The following is a 22,344-nucleotide window of genomic DNA, read 5'->3' as shown; positions in this document are numbered from 1 at the left end:
ATAATGATGATTATCTTCAACCAGGTAAGGGGAGATTTGATTCTATCTTTCTCTTTGATTCTCTAAAGCATTTGCACCATTGGCCCTTCTAATGAGGTCATTTTCATCTCTTATATGAGCCAGTTTTCTGTTCGATTCAATATGTGAGATGATTAAGATGAAGATGAAAATAGTTCCAATTGAACGGACTCGAGAAAAGTTATTGACGGATGATAAACATTTCGAACATAAAATAAAAGATGAAAAGTGAATCACTTACGATCAATAAGGTTACTTTTGATTCGAAGGCACCACATTGATATTCTGTTCTAACGGTTTCTACTGCAGTTCAATTGATCTTTTCTCTTTTTAGAAAAGAATTTTTTTCTTCTTCAATCGAAGATTAAGAGAAAGAGAATGAGAGAGAGAGAGAGAGAGAGAGAGAGAGAGAGAGAGAGAGAGAGAGAGAGAGAGAGAGAGACAAAAAGAGACTTTAAGTGTCAACCTGAAAGAGAAGAGACTTAAATTTCTTCTTTTAGCTTTTCCTAGTCTTCTTTTGGCCAATTACCTTTTGCATGGTAAAGAGTTGATGGAATTATCTTCCAGCATCTTCACCAGAATTCCAAGTCTCATTGGTGATCATCATTCTCTCTCTCTCTCTATCAATCTGATGACAACTATGCTTTTCTTTAGCTTCTTTTTATCTCCTCATGATGATAATGATGAAGATGAAACAATTTTTATCCTTAAAAAGTGAACCTTGTTATGTATTCCATGTAATCCATGTTCATAGCTTTGAGCTTTATCCTCTTTGGTTATCATCATCATCATTTTGAGTATTGATAAGCAGAAATAAAAATGATCATCATCATAATCTTAAAGCTACTCAAGATGCTCATTGTTATCATATTATCATTATCATCCGACTTTATCTCAGCATTTTCATGGAGACTTTCAGGAGTGAAAATGTTATCATGGTAAATGAGAGGGAGAGCGAGAGAGTCAGTGAAAACTTCTGACATTTCCATGATGATAATCTTTTAGCAATTCGATAACAAAGCACCAAGTCCACCCCCATCCATTTTCATCATCATTATTACTTTGTTATCTATTTCAATTTCATTCATTTTTATTGAGAATCAACTCCAACAACTCTGAAAGAAAAGTATCAAACTTATAACTTGAAGAGAGAACGAAGAAAAAAAATTCTGAAATTCGATAACAAGAGGGGGAGAAAAAGTTCTAAACAAACCTCGAAACTAATGTTCAATAAAAAGTAATATCAATGACATTTTATCTCAATTCTGAAACATTATCATGAGAAATTTCATTTTTTCCATATACATGATATTATATATTATTGATAATCAAAAAATGATCATCTCTTTATGAACAACATGATCAACTTGGAATCCGAACACTGAATTGATATAAGAACTTTTTTTCATCAAATGAATAAGAATCAATATATTTGAAGCATTTTGATGAAAAAAAGAGGAATAAGATGATATTTATGACTATTATCATTGAAATTATGATGCTAATAATCATTATCGTCAATAAATGATAATATTGATAGTAAAACATTGGTGATAGATAAACATAAATGAGAGAGAGAGAGAGGAAGAGGAAGAGGGAGATGGAAGATATTGAATTAAGTGAAGATTAAATAAATCATTGGTTCACTAATCTCGCTAATCAACTAATGATATTTAATTACAATTGAATTAATTTGCGATCAATTTTTCTTTCATCTTGATAAACACCAACTATTACATAGAAGATGCTTATTCAAAGTTACATTTAACTTGACAGTCAATTGTAATCATGATAATAATTAATTATCTTTGCGTGTTTTCAATGGTCAATTGAATTTGACCAGAAAAAGATGACGATGAGAATCAAGTTGATTAGATTTGAGATGCTGATGCTAATGGTATGAGAAGATGAAGATAATGATAATGATGATGAAAGAAAATATTAGTTTGTGTTACCATTTTTATCATCAGATTGATAATATTAATATTTTGCATATGATTATATGTCCAGTCGCCTGATACTGATGATGATGAGGAGGAGGAGGAGGAGGATAAGGTAAAGGATGATAATGATGATTGAAATGATGGTCAAGGTAGACTGATTACCCAGGGTTAAGCTGAAATCCAATTAGTGACAAGAAAGTTTCTGATTCAGTTACATGTAAATATGAGAGAGAAGGTAAAAAAAGCATCTGTCAATAATCATCCTCATCACAGAATCTCAGCTGCTTGAGCATCATCGGTTTGATCCCTCATCATTATCTTCATCTGTCTTCTTTGTCATCTTTCTCTTTCTATTTGTAAACTTTTATCTTCCTTTTTTTCTCAATTCTTTTTCTGGTTAATCTTTCTCTTCCCGTTCCTTCATGAAATCGTATCCAATTTACTTGAAGCTACCTTTTTTTCATTCATTTACACTTCATCTTCATCATCATCATCATATTTTTTTTCTCAGAAAGAAGCAAAATGAAAACACTGCTTCTTGTTCATCATTATCTTCATCTCATTTCATTCACACTTACATTTGAACTGCCCTTTTCCTCTTCATCATCAATTTCTGTTTTCTCATCAACCTCATTTTCATCCCAACCTTAAAAAAAGAGGAGAAGCAAATAAGATGATGATGATAAGAGTTCTTTCTCTCACTCTATTCATTAGTTCAGTATCTCCCTGTTGAGGGAGTACTTTAAGTGCGTATTGGTTGTAGGGAAAAAAACGCGTGTTCGAAAAGCAACTCGATGAAAGACAAAGTCCAAAGGCGTCGGCTGACATCTTCTTACGAAACACGCGTCTTCAATACTCTTAATCTCCATCTTCTTATCATCCTCTTTGCTAATTATCTTCATCATTATCATCCATTGAAGGTCAAATGGTAAAAAGAAACGGAGATGAAACATGCAATAGAAAAATAGCTCTCTCCGTTTTTCTTCATCATCTTCACCCTAAAGGCAATCATTTAATTTATATTCTTGTGTATATTTATCATCAACATCTTTTCCTAAACCATGAAAAATGACCAAAGTTACAGAGGTTAAAGGTATCTTTTCATTATCCTTTTCAATCTTCATCCCTCATCTTCTAGGCCCTCGATCATCATGTTTGATGTATTCAAGCTGGTTCATCATTTTCTCTCTGAAAAAATAGATGAAGATGAGGATGACGATGGAGAGAGGGAGAATATAAATAAGTAAACAAAAGATTCTTAGCATTTTCTTTTGCAAACAACAAGACAAATCACAAGAACATAAACTGAATTTATAAACAGAGTTTTATGTAATCATCCTCATCCCTTCATCTCATCATCATCATCAACAACAACAGATAATATTGTATGTTGGTTAATAATAGTTTTAAAAACTACAATCAAGTAAATTGTTGTTACATTTTGTTCCTGGTGACAAATAACACAATCAAGTAAAATCAATTTGTCTTCATCCATTAACTTCAAAGACGATAATACAATCAACCAATTTACATTATACAAAATTTAACAACAAAAACTTATCTTCATCATCCTTTTCATCATCATCATCATCTTTACAATTTGTTAATTTAATCATTCATTGTATTCATTAAGGAAAAGATAAATTCTTGAATCAATACTTGAGATCATTACAATTATTTCAAGTTGTAAAAACTTTTCCTCGAAAATGAAAAAGTTTTTTTTTATTTCGTAAACATTTACTATATTCAATTGTCACATCATAACCTTTGACCTTGTACATTGATCAAAGGTTAATTTACATAATGATAATGATAATGTTGAATGTTGATAATTATATTTGATTGTAAATACATAGATGTATAAATGAATATCAAGTTACATCAACAATTAACATAAACATTTATCTTTGTTGAAATTGTAGGATTTTTGTTTAACTTATAAATTGTTTTCCTCTCATCTCTAGTTGCTTAATCATCTTTCATACTGATTAACAGGATGATGTAAATGATTAGATTGATCATCATCATCATCATTATTATTATCGTTTGCAATTTCATATTTAATCAAGGAAAGAAGTAAATTGAAAATTAAATGACAAGAGGACAAGAAATTAAAAATATCAACAGAAAACTCAGTGGGAACTGAATGAGTGGGTTAGGCTCATGGGAAGATGAAGAGACAAGTTGAAAGAGAAAAAAGAAAGAGACATCTTCTTCATCATCATCATCATCATCTTCTCTCTCTCTCTATTCACCGACAGCGAAAGATGATGAAGAAGATAAAACATTTTATCCCTTAGTGAGTAAACTCTTGTCCAGCCTCAAGAAATTATAATGAAAATGATGGAGAGTGGGCTTCAAGTAAGAAGATGATGATAAGTTAGTGTGAGAGATAAAAAATTGAGGAGTCGATGATCTTTGACTATCTCTCTCTCTCTCTCTCATAAAATTAGTATTAATGTCTGAATGAAGATGATGATGATGTTGAAGCAAAGTGGAAAGGGAAGTGGGCCTTATAATCAAGGTCCGCAGTTGAATAATAATTTAAAAAGTTATCAACTTTTACCAGGCTCATTAAATCCCTTAGCTCATTAGAGACTGAGAAAGACAATGATGATAACAGTAGAAAGGGTGAGTGAGATTAACATCCTCTCTCACGCACATCATCATCATCGTAGTATTTAGCTTACTATTTTTATCTTCTTCTAATTTTGTGTCAATCGTTTCTCTCTCATAAACTTATTAATCTTCTTGTGTCCATCATAAGCAAATTATCCTCATCCCTCCCACTGATGTCACCCTCTTGCGACAATCTTACCTGTACAATCATTTTACTTTTGTCCATCTCTTTGTTTTCAATTTCATTATCATTTCTATTCTCATCATCTTACTTTCTTTTCTCTCTCAGTTACTTTTGAAAGAGAAAAAACTTTCTAAATGATAAGTTGATTATATTTGAGCTTTTTGAAGCTTAAAGTTAAATCTTATTTAATGTCCAGTAAGATTTTTATCATCACTCTCTTTTCATCCTCATCCTTAGCTAAAAATGATTACAACTGATGATAATTATTACAAAAAGATTTCATATCAACAACAATCAACAGTAGTAAAGAAAAAAAAATAGAATAAAAAAAATCTTTATCAATCATCAATTCAGTTTATATCCTTTTCATGGTCACACATCTTCATCAAGTTAAGACATTGATCTTATACTTCATCTTTTCATCATCATCTTCAGACAAAAAGCTATCATCATCCCTTTGGGGTTACTATCACAATGTCATTTTCATCCTATTGTTTCCCATCATCTTTATCATCTTACTCTCAGCACGCCAATGATAATAATCATTATCATTACAGAAAAGCTAACAAAAGTATCGGAGGTAAAAAAAAACTTTCACTTTCGTCAACGATTTCGTTGGATTAACAAAATGTTGATGATGATGTTTTCCTTTACCATCATCATTACCATTGGTGTTAATTCATGTTATCTTAATGTGAACGGTTGAGAAGATGTTAATTGTTGCAACTAATAATCAACAATGATGATAATGGTCTTAATATAATGACCACAATGTTGTTTTCTTATTTAGTCAAGGTGAGAGAAAGTCAATCTCAGGTAAGAGTCTAACAAAAAGGTAATATTATTTTACAGAGGAAAAAGTTTTTCTTACATTTAGTTAATACAAATAAATGTCTTTTATTGGAGACTCTTGAAGCAAGATGAGGATGATAAAGAAGATGAAGGATGAGGATGAAGATGAAGAGAAATTATTTCATTTTCTTAAGATTTTCAGGTAAGAGAAAGTCGGGTGGAGTCTTATTTCTAGCATTCTCTCTGTTTCTCTCTCATCTTATCAATCCAATTTTCACCTTAGAATTTTTTTCTCTCTTCTTTATGATTGAGTAAATACTTATTGTTGGTAACGTTTATGGGTCAAAGATGATGATGTTAAGATGAGAAGATGATGAAATCCTGATGACAAAGTGAAAGATTGACAAAATGATCAAGTTGAAAGGTACAATTAGTATCAAAGTTATTTACAAAGAAGAAGAGGAAAATAAGTCCAACATAAACCTTAAGGAAATTCTGAATGTCTCAGTTACTTTATTTCCTTTTACTTTCTTCAGGTAATATTCAGTTGGAATACAATTGATAACGTAACATCCTCATCATTATCATCCTTAACTTGTCATCATCTCTTTCAGATGAGTAAATTCTTAGGGGTAGAGAAAAAGGAGAGAGACAACTTCTTGCTTCCTCATTTCCGTTTCCATGATGAATGGTACAAGCGATGCTCATGATAATATTTCATCATATTGTTATCATCATTATCATCATGATAATGATATCGTAAACTAATAGTGATGATGATAATGAGGATAATTTGGTGAATTGTACTAAAAGATGATAAATATTAGAGATGATAAAGTTTTCATCTTCACTTATCTTAAATGATCACCATTATCATCAGCAAGTAAAATCTTATGTCCAATATTTTTCATCATTTCTCATCTTTATCACTATGAAAATGATGCTAATGATAAACAAATAACAATCAATTTTATCCGTATCATTATTACATCTTCATAATATAAATAATCATCTTCACCAACATGTAACAGTTTTCTTGTTAAAATTATGCCAAAGTCCACTTTTCACCTTTCATTTATCATCATCATCATCATCATCATAACTCCTACAACTTATCATCTCTCTCTCTCTCTCCCATTGTTCCAATATTTTCATTTCCTTGTTTCCACTGAATAACATTTCACCGTTATCACCATTGTCGACATTACAACACATCATCATCACCATGATAGTCCACATGATCATTATCTTCATGGAGCAAAAAATAAAGTTATCACAATAATTTATTCACATTTAGAGTAATATTTTCCTGTCGAGATGAAAAGTTATCACCATGATAACATTGGTGTTACATGGTAAAAACATTTTCCTTGTTTCATCATCATCTCAGTTGCCAGATAAACATCATCATCACCATTGTGATTATCATCATACAATATAACCAACATGATATATGGAAACAATAAATATATACTAGGAGATAATTGTGAATTCTGAGTTTGAATGAGAGGGAGAGAGAGAGAGAGGGAAAAAGTTCTGATAATAATTGAGATAATGATAATGAAAATGTTGACTAAATAATTAATCATCAAAATCAAAGTTAATTCACTTTCATGTGTTTACCATTATTAAGTTAATTATGTTAACATTTTCTTGTAACAATCAAATCCAATGATGAACAAAAAAACAAAATAAATTGCCTTTTGTTTTAATCTTAATCATAATGCGAATCGTCATTACAATTAAATCTAAGGATAAACAGAAACAAATTATCATCATCATGGATAATAATCAAGAGTTAATCAACTTATTGAGACAATGAAGATAAGGTGTTAAATATTGTCCACTAACAAGAGTAACAACAATTAACTTAATTATCCTTCAAGTTGGAAAACAATGATGATAAACATTTATAATCATCTTTTAATCTCGAGTGAGTTTGAATTAAAAAGATTAATCTTCAATTATCATGGAGAAGTTTTTTTCTTCTTCATCTTCATTTTCAGTTGTTAATTAACTTTTTCTCGTAATTAAATTGTCAATTAATGAAGAGGAAAACAAGTTCATTTTCTGTCAGAATTTTCTAATTTTGATCAAATTTAAATGATAATAAAAATTAAGAGAAAATAAGAGATAATCTCTACAAAAGAAGTTTAAAAAAAGTTCTGAAATTCTGAGTATCTTTTTTTATGAGATTCTAACAGGAAACAGTATCATTATCACTATCATCTTCATCATAGAGAGAAAGAGAGAGAAAGAGAGAGAGAGAGAGAAGTTATCATTTCACTCTCTCACTTTTTTATCATCATCTTCATCTCTCATGAGTAAGATAAGAGATGATTTTTCACCATTAATCTACAATCATTTGGTCATCTTTTTCCCACGAATAGAGACAAACTTGAAATTTAGAAGATGATGAAGATGAAGGATGAAGGATGATGATGCAGATAGAGAAGGAAAAATTTTCTTTACTAATTAACTCATCCAACCGGTTTCATCTTCATCATCAGAAGCTTCATCTTCATTTGATAAACAAGAAGCATCTTCTACCTTTCCCCTTAAGCCTTCCTACCTGTCTTCATCTTCATCTTCATCCTCATCCTCATCCTCATCCTCATCATAATCTTCATGTTAACCTTTTCCCAAATTTAATTTTATCATTTCCCCTTAATCATCATTATATTATCATCATCAACATTTACTATCAGTATTAATTATTAACTTAATCTAATTAATTCAATGCCGGTTTCATCATTTAATTGTCTTTCACATTCATTAACAATTAGACTAAATTTTTAATTTTCTGTCAAGATTAAGATCTCGATTAAGATTTAAATCTATAACTGATCCATTGAACAATTAACTTAATCATCATCAGATGGATTATTTAGATTGTAATAGTTAATTTTAATTTTCCAGGTTAATTATGAGTTATGATAATAGAGAGAAAATTGTTTTATCCATTTATCGATCGTATCATCAAATTGACGATTAACTTTGTTTTAATTACTACTGGAGTTAAGTTTAATTGTTTGTTGATTGTTCAGAACTTACCTAATGAACGATTAAATCCAGTTGCATCTTTCGGATGACGATTAAATTGATTAGGTGAATCATTAACAAAATCTATTGTGTCCATTGGGCTTGAATACACTTTGGGTATAATTAATAACGATAAGATAATCAACCAATTGATTGATTGATGAGTAATTAAATTTATCACATACTCCATTGGAATTGATTTGTATTGGTGGGTATTCAAACCCATCCATTCAATTAATTAACACTTTTTCCTTTTTTTGATTCTATTAATTTTAATTGTAACAACAACACAGTTGATCAATTGGATTTAATAATAATTATCAACAGTTGATACGAAAACAATTTAAATAAATATCGGACACTTTGATTAGCTCAGTTGATATAATGATGATGGTTCTTGTTGATTGTTGTTCATTTAATCCGTTTGATTGTTGTGTCTAATTTGATTTACCAATTGATCCGATTTTTGTTTTTCACAAAACTATTTACTATTATTATTGTCGTTTAATTAGTTAACAATATTCACAGAAACAATTAAGAAATATGATCAATTAAACCTCGCTGATTGTTAACTGTTGATAATCACAATCTTCATCCAACAAAAACTTAAACTAAACTAAAAGTTGTTTCTGTTTGAGAAGCAAAAGCAAAGCGGATGAAAAGATGAACATTTGAGAGAAATAGTGACATCTATTAGCGTTCATTTGAGTTACAACTGAGTTTATCTTTGAAATTTTTACTTATTGATGAACATTTTCAGTATCTTGTTACTTGAGGTCGAAACTAATGTTCTAATGACGATATTTCGAGGATTTGTGGCAAATGTTGAGCGCGTCGACTACGAGCCGCTTGGTTCGAAAAGGTGATTTGAGAACAGAAGCAAATTAATTTTAGAATTAGATTTTTGATTGTTCACCTTTCACTTACGTAAACAAGATTATCTTTAATGATGGATTTTACATACCACGAGGCGATTGGCTGAACCATTGAAGATTCGAGTGACAAAATAATCGATTGTGAAATTTAATCTTTAATCAAATTTTTTCTCTTCCTCTTTCTCTCCCCTCTCTTTCTCTTCTGTCCTCTCTTTCATCTCTTTCTCTTTCTTTTCCCTACCTTTTACTTTTTCTCTCTCTTTTTGAATCTCGCGCTCTCAAAAGCCGAACTGCTCTCGCGTACAAAGAACTTTTATTCAGAATTTCTCATGAATGGATGATCAGATTTTGTTCGTACTAGTCTTTTGTTTTGTAGGATTTTTGGTCAATTTTTTGATACCTTAACCTTTCATAGACTCCTTGTAGCTTGAACGTAATCTATACCTAAAATGTCAGCAAATCTTAATCAAGTTAGTGGATACTGAATTTAAACCTGATTATAATCCCTTGTGATTTTTTCTAAAGTGATTCAATTAGTTGGATAATCAAAAAAAAGCACAATCAATATCCCCAAAAAGGAAATTAACTGACAAATTAGATAAACGATTGAGTATCAAAGTGTTAGATTTTGTATTTCCTCGATTAGTAGACATTGATTATGATTTTTACTTCGTCACTACCTGTGATTAATTCATTGATTGTGTATGAAAATTTACTTCTCTGTGAAATGATTGGTAATTGTTATCATTTGGTATTCATTTGCAAATCAAATCAGATATCCCCTTTAATTGGATGTGGATTGGATTTGCGATGATTATTGATAATTTCATCTTGAGTAGTTGAGTTAATCGAACTAATCATTAATATATTCTATGATTTGTAATCTTAACAAATCAACTGTGATCAACTAATTGTGAGCCAATGGTATTATCTTTAATGTCCTTTGACAACAGCATTTCAATTGGTTATAATTCATCAGTAAAAATGCCGCATGTGTTGGTGAACTCTTTTACCTTTCGATCATCGATTATAGCATTTGGAGACAATTGTTATTCTAGCTGATCTTCTAATTACTTTTACCTGAGAAAAAGTCAAATTGAATTTCGAATGATACATTGATGAATCTCTAAGGTACGAAATGAAGACAGAGGATTACGATGGGATCCACTGTACGGTTGTGTGTCCATGGTTCATAAACACCAGCATGTTAGACGGGGTGAAAACCAAGTACATGGGACTTTTGGACCCAGATTATGTCGCCGATGAGATGATCTCAGTGATTCTGGCTAATCAGGAGATAATTGTGGTTCCAAAGTTAATCTACTTCCTATTGTTCATCAAGTCATTTCTTCCCTCTCAAGCTTCATATTATATCATCAAACTGATCGGTGGTGACACGGCGATGATGACCTTTCATGGAAGAGCCAATAAGGTTAAACATGGTTAGAATACTTTTTCATCATGAACAATTAACTGATCTCAATCTAAATGGCAGCTAATTGTGTCTTGATTTTTTGCTTCCAAATTGTTCATTTAATCAGTCTATCATTTTCTATGTATTTATTACAAATCAAACTGATTAAAGATGAAGTACTTAAAACTGATTTAATTGTTGATTATACTACCTCATCTTCAGTTTGTTGTTAATTAATTGCGATTTGTAACAATTTGGCTAATTATGTTTCGTTAATTTTTATAAATACAATTTACTTCAACCCAACAGAAATTATCAACTTTCTATCACAATTTTTAAATACAATCATTAACTTTTTGCTTCTTATTATGATAATTTTATCACATCATTTTCAATCAAAGTAATGGTATTCAATGTTTCAAAAGGAACCAACGTTTATTCAGGAGTCTCAAAGGACTACACTGGACATGAAGTGACCCCCGAAAATTTCATCAAAGTGCTTAAAGGTGACAAGGAACTCGCAGCCAAGGGCAAAAAAGTTTTGACCTCTGGACCAAATGATCACGTCTTCATCTACTTCTCTGACCATGGGGCAACAGGTCTTGTTGCTTTTCCTTCATCGACCCTTTCATCCCACCAGCTCAATGAAGCTTTGGTTTACATGCACGACAACCGATTATACGGTAAATTGACCTTTTACCTTGAAGCTTGTGAATCAGGGTCAATGTTTGCCAACATTTTGCCCTCGAACATCAGTGTCTTTGCTACTACAGCGGCCAATCCAGATGAGTCAAGTTACGCCACTTTCTGTGATCAACCCGACATAATGACCTGTTTAGCTGATGAATATTCAGTTGCTTGGATTCTTGACTCGGAAAGTAATGATCTTACTCATGAAACTCTTGAAACTCAGTTCAAGAACGTTGTTAAATCAGTTAGAAATTCATCACCCCAAGAATATGGTTCTAAGGATTTGGGTTCCCTTGATGTTGGTCAATTCCAAGGAGAATCAAATAAACTCGACTCAAGATCCAAATTCATCAAAACTTCGGGCTCGATTAATAGTCGCGATGTGCCTTTGATCAATTTGAAACGTCGATTAGCTTCAAATGGCTCGAATACCACAAAAGAAGTTCAATCAAAACTATCGACCCTTGTCTCTGGTCGTCGATTCTATGATAGGTCAATTCGACAAGTGATCGACGAACTTTGTACCAATGGATTCTGTTCACATGTTTCCGATGTTCTTTCAATTCGATTACCTTTAATTGACCATAAATCTTATTCCATAGTGACCAAAGCATTTGAAACTGATTGTATCAACCTTGGTACTCATTTCTAACTTGAACGATTCAACTTACAATTACAAAAGGCATCTTAATCATCCATCATAGATTTGAACCCAACATCAAATAATAGCAAAAGTACCAATACAAAAACGATAAATTCTAGGGATAATTACTCTATTCAAGGTTGAATTCCGGTCGAAAAGCCCAACTCTTGTTCAGTGGTCGTCGATTCTGTGACAGAACAATTCGCTCAATGGTCTTGTAACAATTGGATTGTGTTGATAGTTGAAATGGAAAATTAACTCTTACATACACTGATAGATGTCACTATCGCTTCTAAATTGTAACAATTAAGTTAATGGTGTAACTAGTTTGCTTTTACTTACCAAACAGAAACAACTTTTAGTTTAGTTTAAGTTTTTGTTGGATGAAGATTGAAGCTTCTCATCAACAACAATCAACAAATTACCATCACCTTAATCTTAATGTGTACTAGCGGTGAATGTGTTTACATTGTGTTTATCCCTTTGATCACAATTAAACTAATCAACTTGAGAAATTAGTTTAGTACAATCAAAGTAAAAAAACAAAACAAACTACAAAACATTTTGGATTAATTTGTGAATAAACTTGAAACTAAATTGAAAACCTTAATTTAGCTTGTTAATTGTGATTAAACTTTGCCAATACTCGGACTCAACTAACTAATTATATTCAATTAACCAACAATCTAAAAGTTAATCAACATTTGGAAACTTTTTTATACAATTTAAGTTGTTTTTTCATTACTGCCAATAATTAACATTTAAGTTTCACCTTCAAACTTAATTGTGATTAAATTTAAATTGTAAAGGAATCAATCAACAATTAACCTTAATTCATCAATTGAAATTGTGTTTTTTTTTCAACTTTAATCAGTGCTAATTACAATTACAATTGGATTAAAAAAACAATAATTAACTACAAAGTGAACAATAATTTTACATTAAAAATTTTTCATCAAATTCAAGGTAAGTCCAATCAATCAAATCGTTAATTGTGATTAGCAAACTAAATCAGATGAAATGTATATGATTAAAAGCTCAATCAAGTGTTACAATTAAATTAGCGATCAATAGTTTGAAGAAATGAACTTTTTTCATTGATCAGAAAATCTTGAAACCTTGAAATTCATGATTGTTTCCGAGAAACTGAAAGAAAAAAGTTCTGACTGAATTTATGATAAGATGTCATATATTAAGAAGATGAAGATAATGATGATGATAATGATCATCGAAGCGTTTATTTAGTATCTTGGCTCATTACGATAAAACAAAGGCCACTTTTTGTTACTCGAAAAGATACTCGAAGTTATTATAATATTTTGGCAGAATATGAAATTTACATGGAGAGAAATGTTTCTCAGCGAATCAGCAAAATGAGAGACTCAAAATGAACTTCGAACTTTTTTTTCCTCGAAAATGTGAATTTCTAAATTTAATGATAACTGTGATTATCTTAAATTGTATCGAATGAAAGTTAATTGCTGTTCATTAGGAAGAAAGAAGCAAAGAAAATTATTAGGTTGGTCAATTGAGAGAAAGAAATGAAATTTAACAAATGGAAACAAATTCGTAAACTGAATCAATTTAACTTAATCACTGGAATTAAAGTTACCCGAAAGATATAATATAATCAATGAAGATAATCTGACCAGATAATGGACAAAGTTTCCTACCAATGGAATATAATAATTAGTCAATTATTATCTAATTTCATAATCTAAACGATAACGATAATTAGTTATTACTACTCACTGATTATCAAATTAACTTTGTCTTGTTGTTCATCCTAACAGTGATGAAGATGGCTAATGATGAAAATGATGTTGATTCATACAAAATAAATTACCATGAAAAGCTAAACTTTTTTTCTCATTCACCTCAAGGCAAATTCTGGTTCGGAATCAGAAAATTTCAGATTATCGGAATCATTTTCATGGTGATATTTATGATGGATGAAAACAAAAATGCTTTATCATCAATTGTTGAGGTTTTATATCATGATAATAAATATATGATCAGGTAATCTAGTTAATAATGATAATAAGGAAACCTTTAAAATTAATCATCTACCTTGAGCTTTTGGATTAGCATCTTGTTAATCCTAATCTGATATAATGAAAAACCTTAGATTAGTTTGTGATGTAATTTTTGCTTTCTTGTTTACCTTTGGTATGATTATCATTGTTATTAAATTGATTCCTTTAGTACTGAATTAATGATGATGATGATGAAGATGATGATAGATTTTTTTTTCCTCTTCTTGTTATCATTGCAATTGATTAATCAATTGTTAATCTCACTTGGGAATTGATTGTTATCAAATTGTCTTGTTGTCGTTTCTCTGTGTCTTTTTTGCCTTCGAGCTTTTAACTCTTAATCAACTTTCATCATGATGATTATCGTTGTTGTTGTTTATATTATTCAGGTAATTTAATTCATTTTCTGGTTTCAATTGTGATCCATTTTTGGTTATTACTTTTATTATGATTACAATGTTATCAAGAAAATTTTCCTCATGAAATATTTTATCATCATGAAAAGATAAATTCTGTCATGATGAAATAAGAAAAAGAAATCAAAATGAATGATAATCTATGGTAATAATCATAACGAGTCGAAATTCAGATGAAACAATTGTATTAGAACTTTTTTTTCCTTCTCTTTCCAATTTCGAGAAATTTTTTTACCTCTAACAATTTACCGTTAGAAATGAAATGATTACAATACCTTAGCTAATCTTTGAATGTGATTAATTGTCAACAAAATGATATGACAATTAAAATGTAATGATAATCTTGATGGTTGTAAATGTTACTCGGATTAACATTACATATTATTGTAAATCCCTCGGTGAACATTGGTTAGATTAAAGTAAAAGGACAAATATGATTTACTGATCATCATGATTGATCAATTGATTGTTATACTTTTTTGTTCATCTCTGATTGTTATTATATTGGTCAAGAACAAGAGTATGAAAAAGATGACCAGTGAAAGTGAAAAGATTGATTCTTTGTGGTCACTTTTTGTTTTCTTTCATTTCTCTCTCTCTCTCTCTCTCTCTCTCTCTTTCTCTTATATGCTTGACCTTTGTCCACTCTATGGATTAGCCTTCTATTAATACTGAAAGTATTTTTATTATATTTGATTCTTTGATAAGTCAAAGTGAAACTTTTGACAAGATTTTTTTTCTTCTTCTTTCATAATATTAGTTATAGGCTTTACTGGTCATCTTCTTGACCTCAAAGCCTATACGATATTATATCATTTCTTTGACATCTTACATCTTCTCATCCTTCATCTTTTATCTTCATCATCATCTCTCTCTTTCAGAATCTTAATCTCTCACTTTTTTCTGTCGTCATTCAACTGTTGCTGTTACTTTTTACACTTTTCCAATTGATAGAAAGCCATTCATCTCTCTATGAAGAAAATTTCCTCTAAAAATGATGATGATGATGAGCAAAGATGAGGATGATAATGATGATAGAAATTATTTCTTTCTCTCTTTTACCTTTTTATTGACTCACCTTGAAAAAGGGAATCTGTTATTTCTGTTATTTTATTAGTTTCAATTGGAAAAGAATTTTTTTTCTCCAAATTTTCTGATATTTTCTTTTATCTTTTTGCTTCATCTTCCTTTTGTGTGAATTTTTTGATAACTTGTTAGTTGATGGTGATAGTGATGATGAAGATAAGTAAGAAGATGATGATAATCTAGATAACCTTTTTTTTCTTCATCTTCTACTGAAAACAAACACTCTTTTTCCAGGTAAAAGGAAGTTAGAAATTTTTTTTTCTTTTCTTTTTGTTACTCTTTTATTGCATCATAATTGTTACTCATCATCATCTTGATCGATCATCATCTTAATCAGAAAGTATCTTCTCATCTCTATCTTGATCTTTTGTAGCTTCATTTTCATTCTGTGTGGTGATTCTTGTTTACTTTATCATTCTTGTTTCTAGGAAGAGAGAGAGACGAGAACATGATGAACAATTGGAATAACAAGCAAACTCTTTTCTCTTCTTTATCTTTTACTCATTTCATTTACTTATTCTCGGATTCTAATTTCATTCATGTTACGTTTTCATTATCACTAGCATGATATTTTCTCTGATGATGTTGAGCTTCCGTTTCGTGTTCGTTTACCTTTAGTTACATGTTGTAACAACAACACTCGAATACAGGAACAAGGGAGAAAAAATTAGAACACAAATTGAAACAAATTTCCATGAAGGATGAAGCTTTTCTTAATGATGGATGCATAGAGATGATTTGTCTCTAGAGAGATGATGATGATATTTAATACAAGGTAGTGAGAAAAAGATGGATAAAAAAGAGTAAAGAAAGAGACGAGTGAATGATAAAGATAAGGGATGAAGATGATAGAGAGGCATAAGAGATGAAAATTCTGATGATCAGAAAAGTTTATGAACACTAAATGAGGTGAATAGATGAACTTAATAGCAAACAGCAAGGAAGAGAGAAAGAACCAGAGCCAGAGAGAGAGAGAGAGAGAAATTATGATGATGATGATGATCTTTGGTGAGTTTCCCTGATGATTTTGTATTAGTTGAAAATCCTTGAGATTAACTATTTTCACTTTGATGTAACCAATCTGTCTCTCGGATGATAATTAGGGCATCTCTCTCTCTCTCTCTCTCTCTCTCTCTCTTCTTTCTTTCTTTCTTTCTTTCTTACTTTCTTCCATCTCATCATAATCATCATCATGTTGATCATCATTCACCTAGCTACTTCTCTCAGTATCCCAATTGAACTCGACACGCCCTTTTCCTGGGAGGTTTTGACTTCTCCTGATTTGACTCACCATCTCCAGGAGTGTTCAATATGCTTTTTTATCAATAGGATAGCGTGAGAGATAACATGAGAGAGAACTAAAAAAGGGAGCCAATGATTATGATGAAAAAAAGGATCAGATAACAAGGGTCAAGTCTCGATATACGTATTATATGTTTATCATCATCTTCTTTGTTAATCCTCAGGAAGAGAAAAGTATATTTTTTTCTTGCTCTCTAATGAAAAGAAGATTAAACTGACTCATATAAGATTTTCCTCATTATATTAACTCTCACTCCTTAAAGTATCTCTCTCATTCTCCATCATCATCATCAAGGCCTCTCTATCATCTGCATCTCACCCACTCTTGATATAATCTTCATCTTCTCATCAATTCTTATATTATCATCATTAGTTTTCTATCAAACTTATTTATGCTTCTGTTCATCGATTGGAACTAAATTTTTTTTCTTCTTTTCTCTTTCAGGTTTTTTTCTCTCTCTTCATCCTCATCTTCTTTCTTCATCTTATTCTTTGTTAAAAATTTTTACTATTCCAAGTAAATATCAGAAAGAGAAGAAGCTAAAACCGTGATATCCTGATACTGAAAGAATCATCTTCATCTCCATCTCTCAAGGTAAGACTTGTGTGACCTATCATCATCACGGTCATCATTATCCTCTATTATTTTTTTCCTTGTCTCCATCATCTCAACAACACATAATAATAACACAGTTTGAAAACAACAACAGAAAAAATCACCAGCAATGAACATTGGATACACAATATCAACTTCCGTGAGTTTTTCAAAGGTAAAAAAATGGTAGAAACTTGAAAAGTACAGACGAGAACTTTTTTTCTGATTGTTCAATACTGATGCTTTTTTTTATCAACTACAATTCTGACAACATGATATCAGGATAATTTGCTCAGAAAATATCACACGTTACAATGATAATTGAGACACTTACCTTAGTTTTTTTTCACGATTCAAAGATTTCCTATCATCTTCATCAATAAACTCACGTCTTGACTTATTATTATCATCATCATCCTGAGATTAAGATGCTCAGAGATAATGAATCTGTAATAAGAAGATGAAAAAAACCAAGGTAACGGAATATGAATATACTGGTCAACATGGTGAATAGTTTATCTAACTAATTGAGTCTCAATTCATGAGACTTTTTTATGATGATAATATTGTTATTTTCACTCTTGAATACAAAAGAAGATGAAAAAAAGTTATGAATCTCATGTTTCCAGGGAAAATGTTATATAATAATAAGAAATTGATCAATGATAATTTACATAAATATTCACAAGAAAGATGATGAAGATGAGCAATTGCCCTGGGAATGGATTAACATGTCAATCTGTTTTTCTAAAGTAATTTCCATCCTCATCTTCATCTCCTAAATATATAGGTTACGATGTGATGGAGATTTTTTCATCATTCTCATCATCTTCATCTTCCTCCTCAGATTTTGACATGATGATGAATATGATAAAAGGTGAAGGAGTTAAGAAGCAAAATGTTACAAACTATTAATAATAACAATATAATAACATGATAATATGAGAGTTCATATGATATTCATTTGATATTCATGATGATACGTTTTTTTTTCATTCATACCCTCAGCATATCACCTGGTTCATGAATCTTTCAGGGTGGTTTTGAATGTTGAACAGTTTCTTCATATACTCACTTACATTTCTGGTTGAATTGTAAGTTAATTCATATTCACATGAATTCATATTTTTCACCCTGAAATTTTTTTTCTCTCAATAAAGTTAATCAGCAGAAAAAGATTCATGGTGAAAATTATGTTCACACACAATAGTTACAGAACTTTTTTTCCTCGGAAAAATTTCAAGAACTTTTTTTTCACTTGGAACTTTTCATCAGCATAAATAATGATTAATATTCACTTGTTGATTCCTAATCAATTACTCGTGATAATAATCAATTGATTGTCTCATTTGTTTATCGTCGTTGGTTTAATTCAATTGATCAATTTCAATTCGTGACAAGTTATCGGTTACTGTTTGTTTATTGTTGATATAAAATCACAGGTATTATTGTTATCATCATTTAGGATGATTAAGATGATAAAGTGAGATAATGATCATCTCAACATCTTCAAATGATGGATCGGCATCAATTAAATGTCAGATTATGTTATCTCTCACTGGGAATACTTTTCTATCTTCATCAACAAACTTTTTCGAATTTTTTTCTCTCTTTTTTCCTTTTTTTCCCTCTTTCAGTTGTTTCTCTAACTATCATCTTCTTCATCTTCTTTGTCCTCTTTTGTCTTCTTCATACTATGTCAACCTTACGATCTGTGACAATCTTTTGTGTGACAATAGTTTCAATCTCTATCTCACCTTGAGAGAGATTTCCTTTCTCACTTTAACTCCAAGAGTCAAATGCTTATATCATCATCCTCGTCTCCACCCTTACTCTATCCTCCCACCTTTAAATGTCCATTTGTAGGATTCACCGTTGACCATAGCCTGTTGGTCAAGTCTCTGGAGTCTTTGTCATAGTCAATAACCTTCACCTTGTTTTCTGTTATGAAAATCTCATTGATTTTCATGTTATTATCCTAAATTTTATCTAGCAAGTTATATTTTCATGATGAAATGAACTTTTCACAAAAGATTTAAAACTAAACCATTATGATCATTGATTATTTTCCTCCAACTTTCTCAGAAAGAATCAGAAATCCTCTGATTAGAAATTCATTTTTTTCTCAACTCAGTGTGAAAACATGATCATTTCATGATGATTCTGACGATGTTTTGATGAAAGTTCAGAAGGAAATTTGTAATAATGTTACACAATTTGTATTGTGATTCCTCTTCTTATATTCTTATCATCCAATCTGATTCTCTTCCTCTTCCTCCTCTTCATCATTACCTCTGGTATAAGATAATGATGATGATACATTTTCCCAATGTTAACATCATTTTGATGTTACCTTCAATATTTATGACGATATTTATTATTTAAGATACAATTAGCTGGGGAGTGATGATAATGTTGATGACTATGGTGGTGGTGGTGATGATAATGATTCTGTTGATGATTTAAAGGTTGCCTGTTATATTATTGGAGTTAAGTTGTTGATGAAATTGAATATTACCATTGAAAGATTAACATACAAGTTAATTGCAAATTCAGTGTGAATATTAACTGGGTGGATGAATACTAGATGATGGTGATAATGATAATGAGTTAAAGTGCAAGTGGGATGATATTGGATGATAATGATGATGATGATGTAGTTTATCAAAATCTTTTGGCTATTCTTTGGATGGTGTGAAAGTGAATGAAAAAAAAAGTTCTGACATTAACTGAGTAACTTTATCTTTTCAACAGATTTAATATATTAGGATAACTCTTGGAACAGATTATCATTTATGTATCTTGATCACTTTGAATCTATCATGATGATCACCTGAATGTGATGAGGAAAGAAAAAGTTTCCTCATAAAGTGACCATTTACTTAACAAGAATAAGGAAAGAAAAAGTTGCAAAAATTTTCCATTCATAATGATTATTGTTTTCTTACTTTCTGATGATAATGATCATCACCCTGATGATGATGAGGATCATGATGATGAAGATGTTATTATGTTGATGGACTTTATGTAAAAGGGAAAATAACATCAACTCGAGATTGAATAAGTTACTCAGCAAAAACTGAATCACTTTCGATAGGCAATTCCAATGAATAGTTGATTGTTTTTCATCACAATTTTCAATTCAGTTAAGTTGAAATGATAGACTCGATAATGGTGATAAAGAGATTGTCAAAATGATTGTAACAATAATAATAATAATATTAAACTATTGAGTGTCAATGATGATGATGGTTTCAAGTCATTTTCAGGGTGAAGATGAACAGGAAAGAAACAATCAACTGATGTGATCTGAATTTAAATTCAAATTCTCAGATGAACTTTTTTTTCATCAGAATTTTCAATAAAATGTTTTCCTTTTTTTTGTTTCTTATTCTCTTCCATTGAGTTACCTGTTTTTTTTTGTTTTCTCAAAGTAAATACATGATATTATCACTATTCATGGTAAATCTTTCAGGATTTTATTTGTTGGTCATCATCATCCTTTTCCTGTTTCCTTTAGCATCCTCATCATCATTTATCTGTGTGAAATTTTATTCCTTCATCATCTTCATCTTTCTCTCTCACATCTAAATATCAATAAAAACAAACTCATAGTAAAAACTATTTGCTTTTTACTCTCATTTTTTTTTCTCTCTCAATTGTTACCATTATATCAACCGGTACAATCATCATCATCATCATCATCATCATCACTTGGCACTTTATCCTCATCCTTTCATCTGAACTTAACCTCCTCTCTCTCTCTCTCACTGGTATTTACTTTTCTCTCTCAAATGTTGATCATCTATTTTAATTAACTCATCTTCATGTTCATCATGAAACAACAGGAGAAAGTAAATTTCAACACCAGTGATTATGTTGATAATGGTCAATGGATCAAGATGATGATGATCATCATCATGTTAAAGTTAAACGTTAGTGTCCAGTTTTGGTCAAAAGTGTTACATTTTAACCATTTACCTTGAACTTGGAGGTAACTATTAGTTGATGTTGATAAATATATTGATAAATGTTTACCATCAATTCAATACACAGAAAGCTGAATAATATAAAAACATTTTATTTGGGCAATAATATCAAATTGTGATTCCATGGACAGTAACAAAAATAAAACCATTGACCAAACCTAATTGACCATTTGATATGGTTATATAATATATCTAACCTTTTACCCATTGACCATTTACCTTTTATTGTTGCGAATCAGATTTTCAAATCAAATCAAATAACCATAATAATAATAATCATGAATCAAAATCTTCACCTGTAGTAATCAAAATGATCATTGATTCAATTGCCAAAATATTGAATTTCAATTGATAATTAAAATTTGATCACAAAGTAAATTATCAAAATCAACAGTTTACATGCAAATGATAAGCTTTATTTACATATTTACTTACCTGTTCATCAATTATTACCTCAGGTAGATAATGATGAACATCCGGTTACCTCTTTTGAAATGACCACTTAAGATGAGGATCTAACATCATTATCATTATCATCCTCATCTTTTTTTACCTTTAACACATTAGCCATAAGGGTCACTTGAAAATTGAACAACTTTCGGTCAGATAAGATTGACCTCATCATCTTTTTCATCCTACAAAGGATGATAAAAGTTAGAATCATTGTTAGAAGATTTTAGTTTTTTTTCCTTCTTTTTTT

General features: G+C 30.5%; 3 protein-coding genes across 4 annotated transcripts in view; 2 read left to right on the top strand and 1 right to left on the bottom strand.

The window, feature by feature from the left end:
- LOC128385782 (nephrin-like) overlaps positions 1 to 9,227 on the bottom strand; it is a 74,281-nt gene extending 65,054 nt beyond the window's left edge. The window contains exon 1 of one of the 2 annotated variants that reach the window (XM_053344696.1): positions 8,611 to 9,227. In XM_053344696.1, the coding sequence (XP_053200671.1) occupies positions 8,611 to 8,824 (214 nt within the window). In that variant the 5' untranslated portion in view covers positions 8,825 to 9,227. The remainder of the gene's footprint in view (positions 1 to 8,610) is intronic. The other variant, XM_053344697.1, reaches the window with a different exon arrangement.
- A 2,063-nt stretch (positions 9,228 to 11,290) lies between these two features.
- LOC128385673 (legumain-like) lies at positions 11,291 to 12,229 on the top strand. Its single transcript, XM_053344559.1, has one exon. The coding sequence runs from the start codon at positions 11,291 to 11,293 to the stop codon at positions 12,227 to 12,229; it is 939 nt and encodes a 312-aa protein (XP_053200534.1).
- A 23-nt stretch (positions 12,230 to 12,252) lies between these two features.
- The window catches only part of LOC128385677 (irregular chiasm C-roughest protein-like), a 34,811-nt gene continuing 24,719 nt past the window's right edge, over positions 12,253 to 22,344 (top strand). Inside the window, exons 1-2 of the mRNA XM_053344563.1 lie at positions 12,253 to 13,186; positions 17,506 to 17,655. The gene's annotated coding sequence lies outside the window, so the exon portion shown is untranslated. The remainder of the gene's footprint in view (positions 13,187 to 17,505; positions 17,656 to 22,344) is intronic.

This window comes from Panonychus citri, unplaced genomic scaffold (genome assembly GCF_014898815.1).
Source record: "Panonychus citri isolate SS breed McGregor unplaced genomic scaffold, ASM1489881v1 Contig00050, whole genome shotgun sequence".
NCBI lineage: Eukaryota > Metazoa > Arthropoda > Arachnida > Trombidiformes > Tetranychidae > Panonychus > Panonychus citri.
The sequence above is the reverse complement of the archived record's forward strand: the minus strand, read 5'-3'. Positions and strand labels throughout refer to the sequence as shown.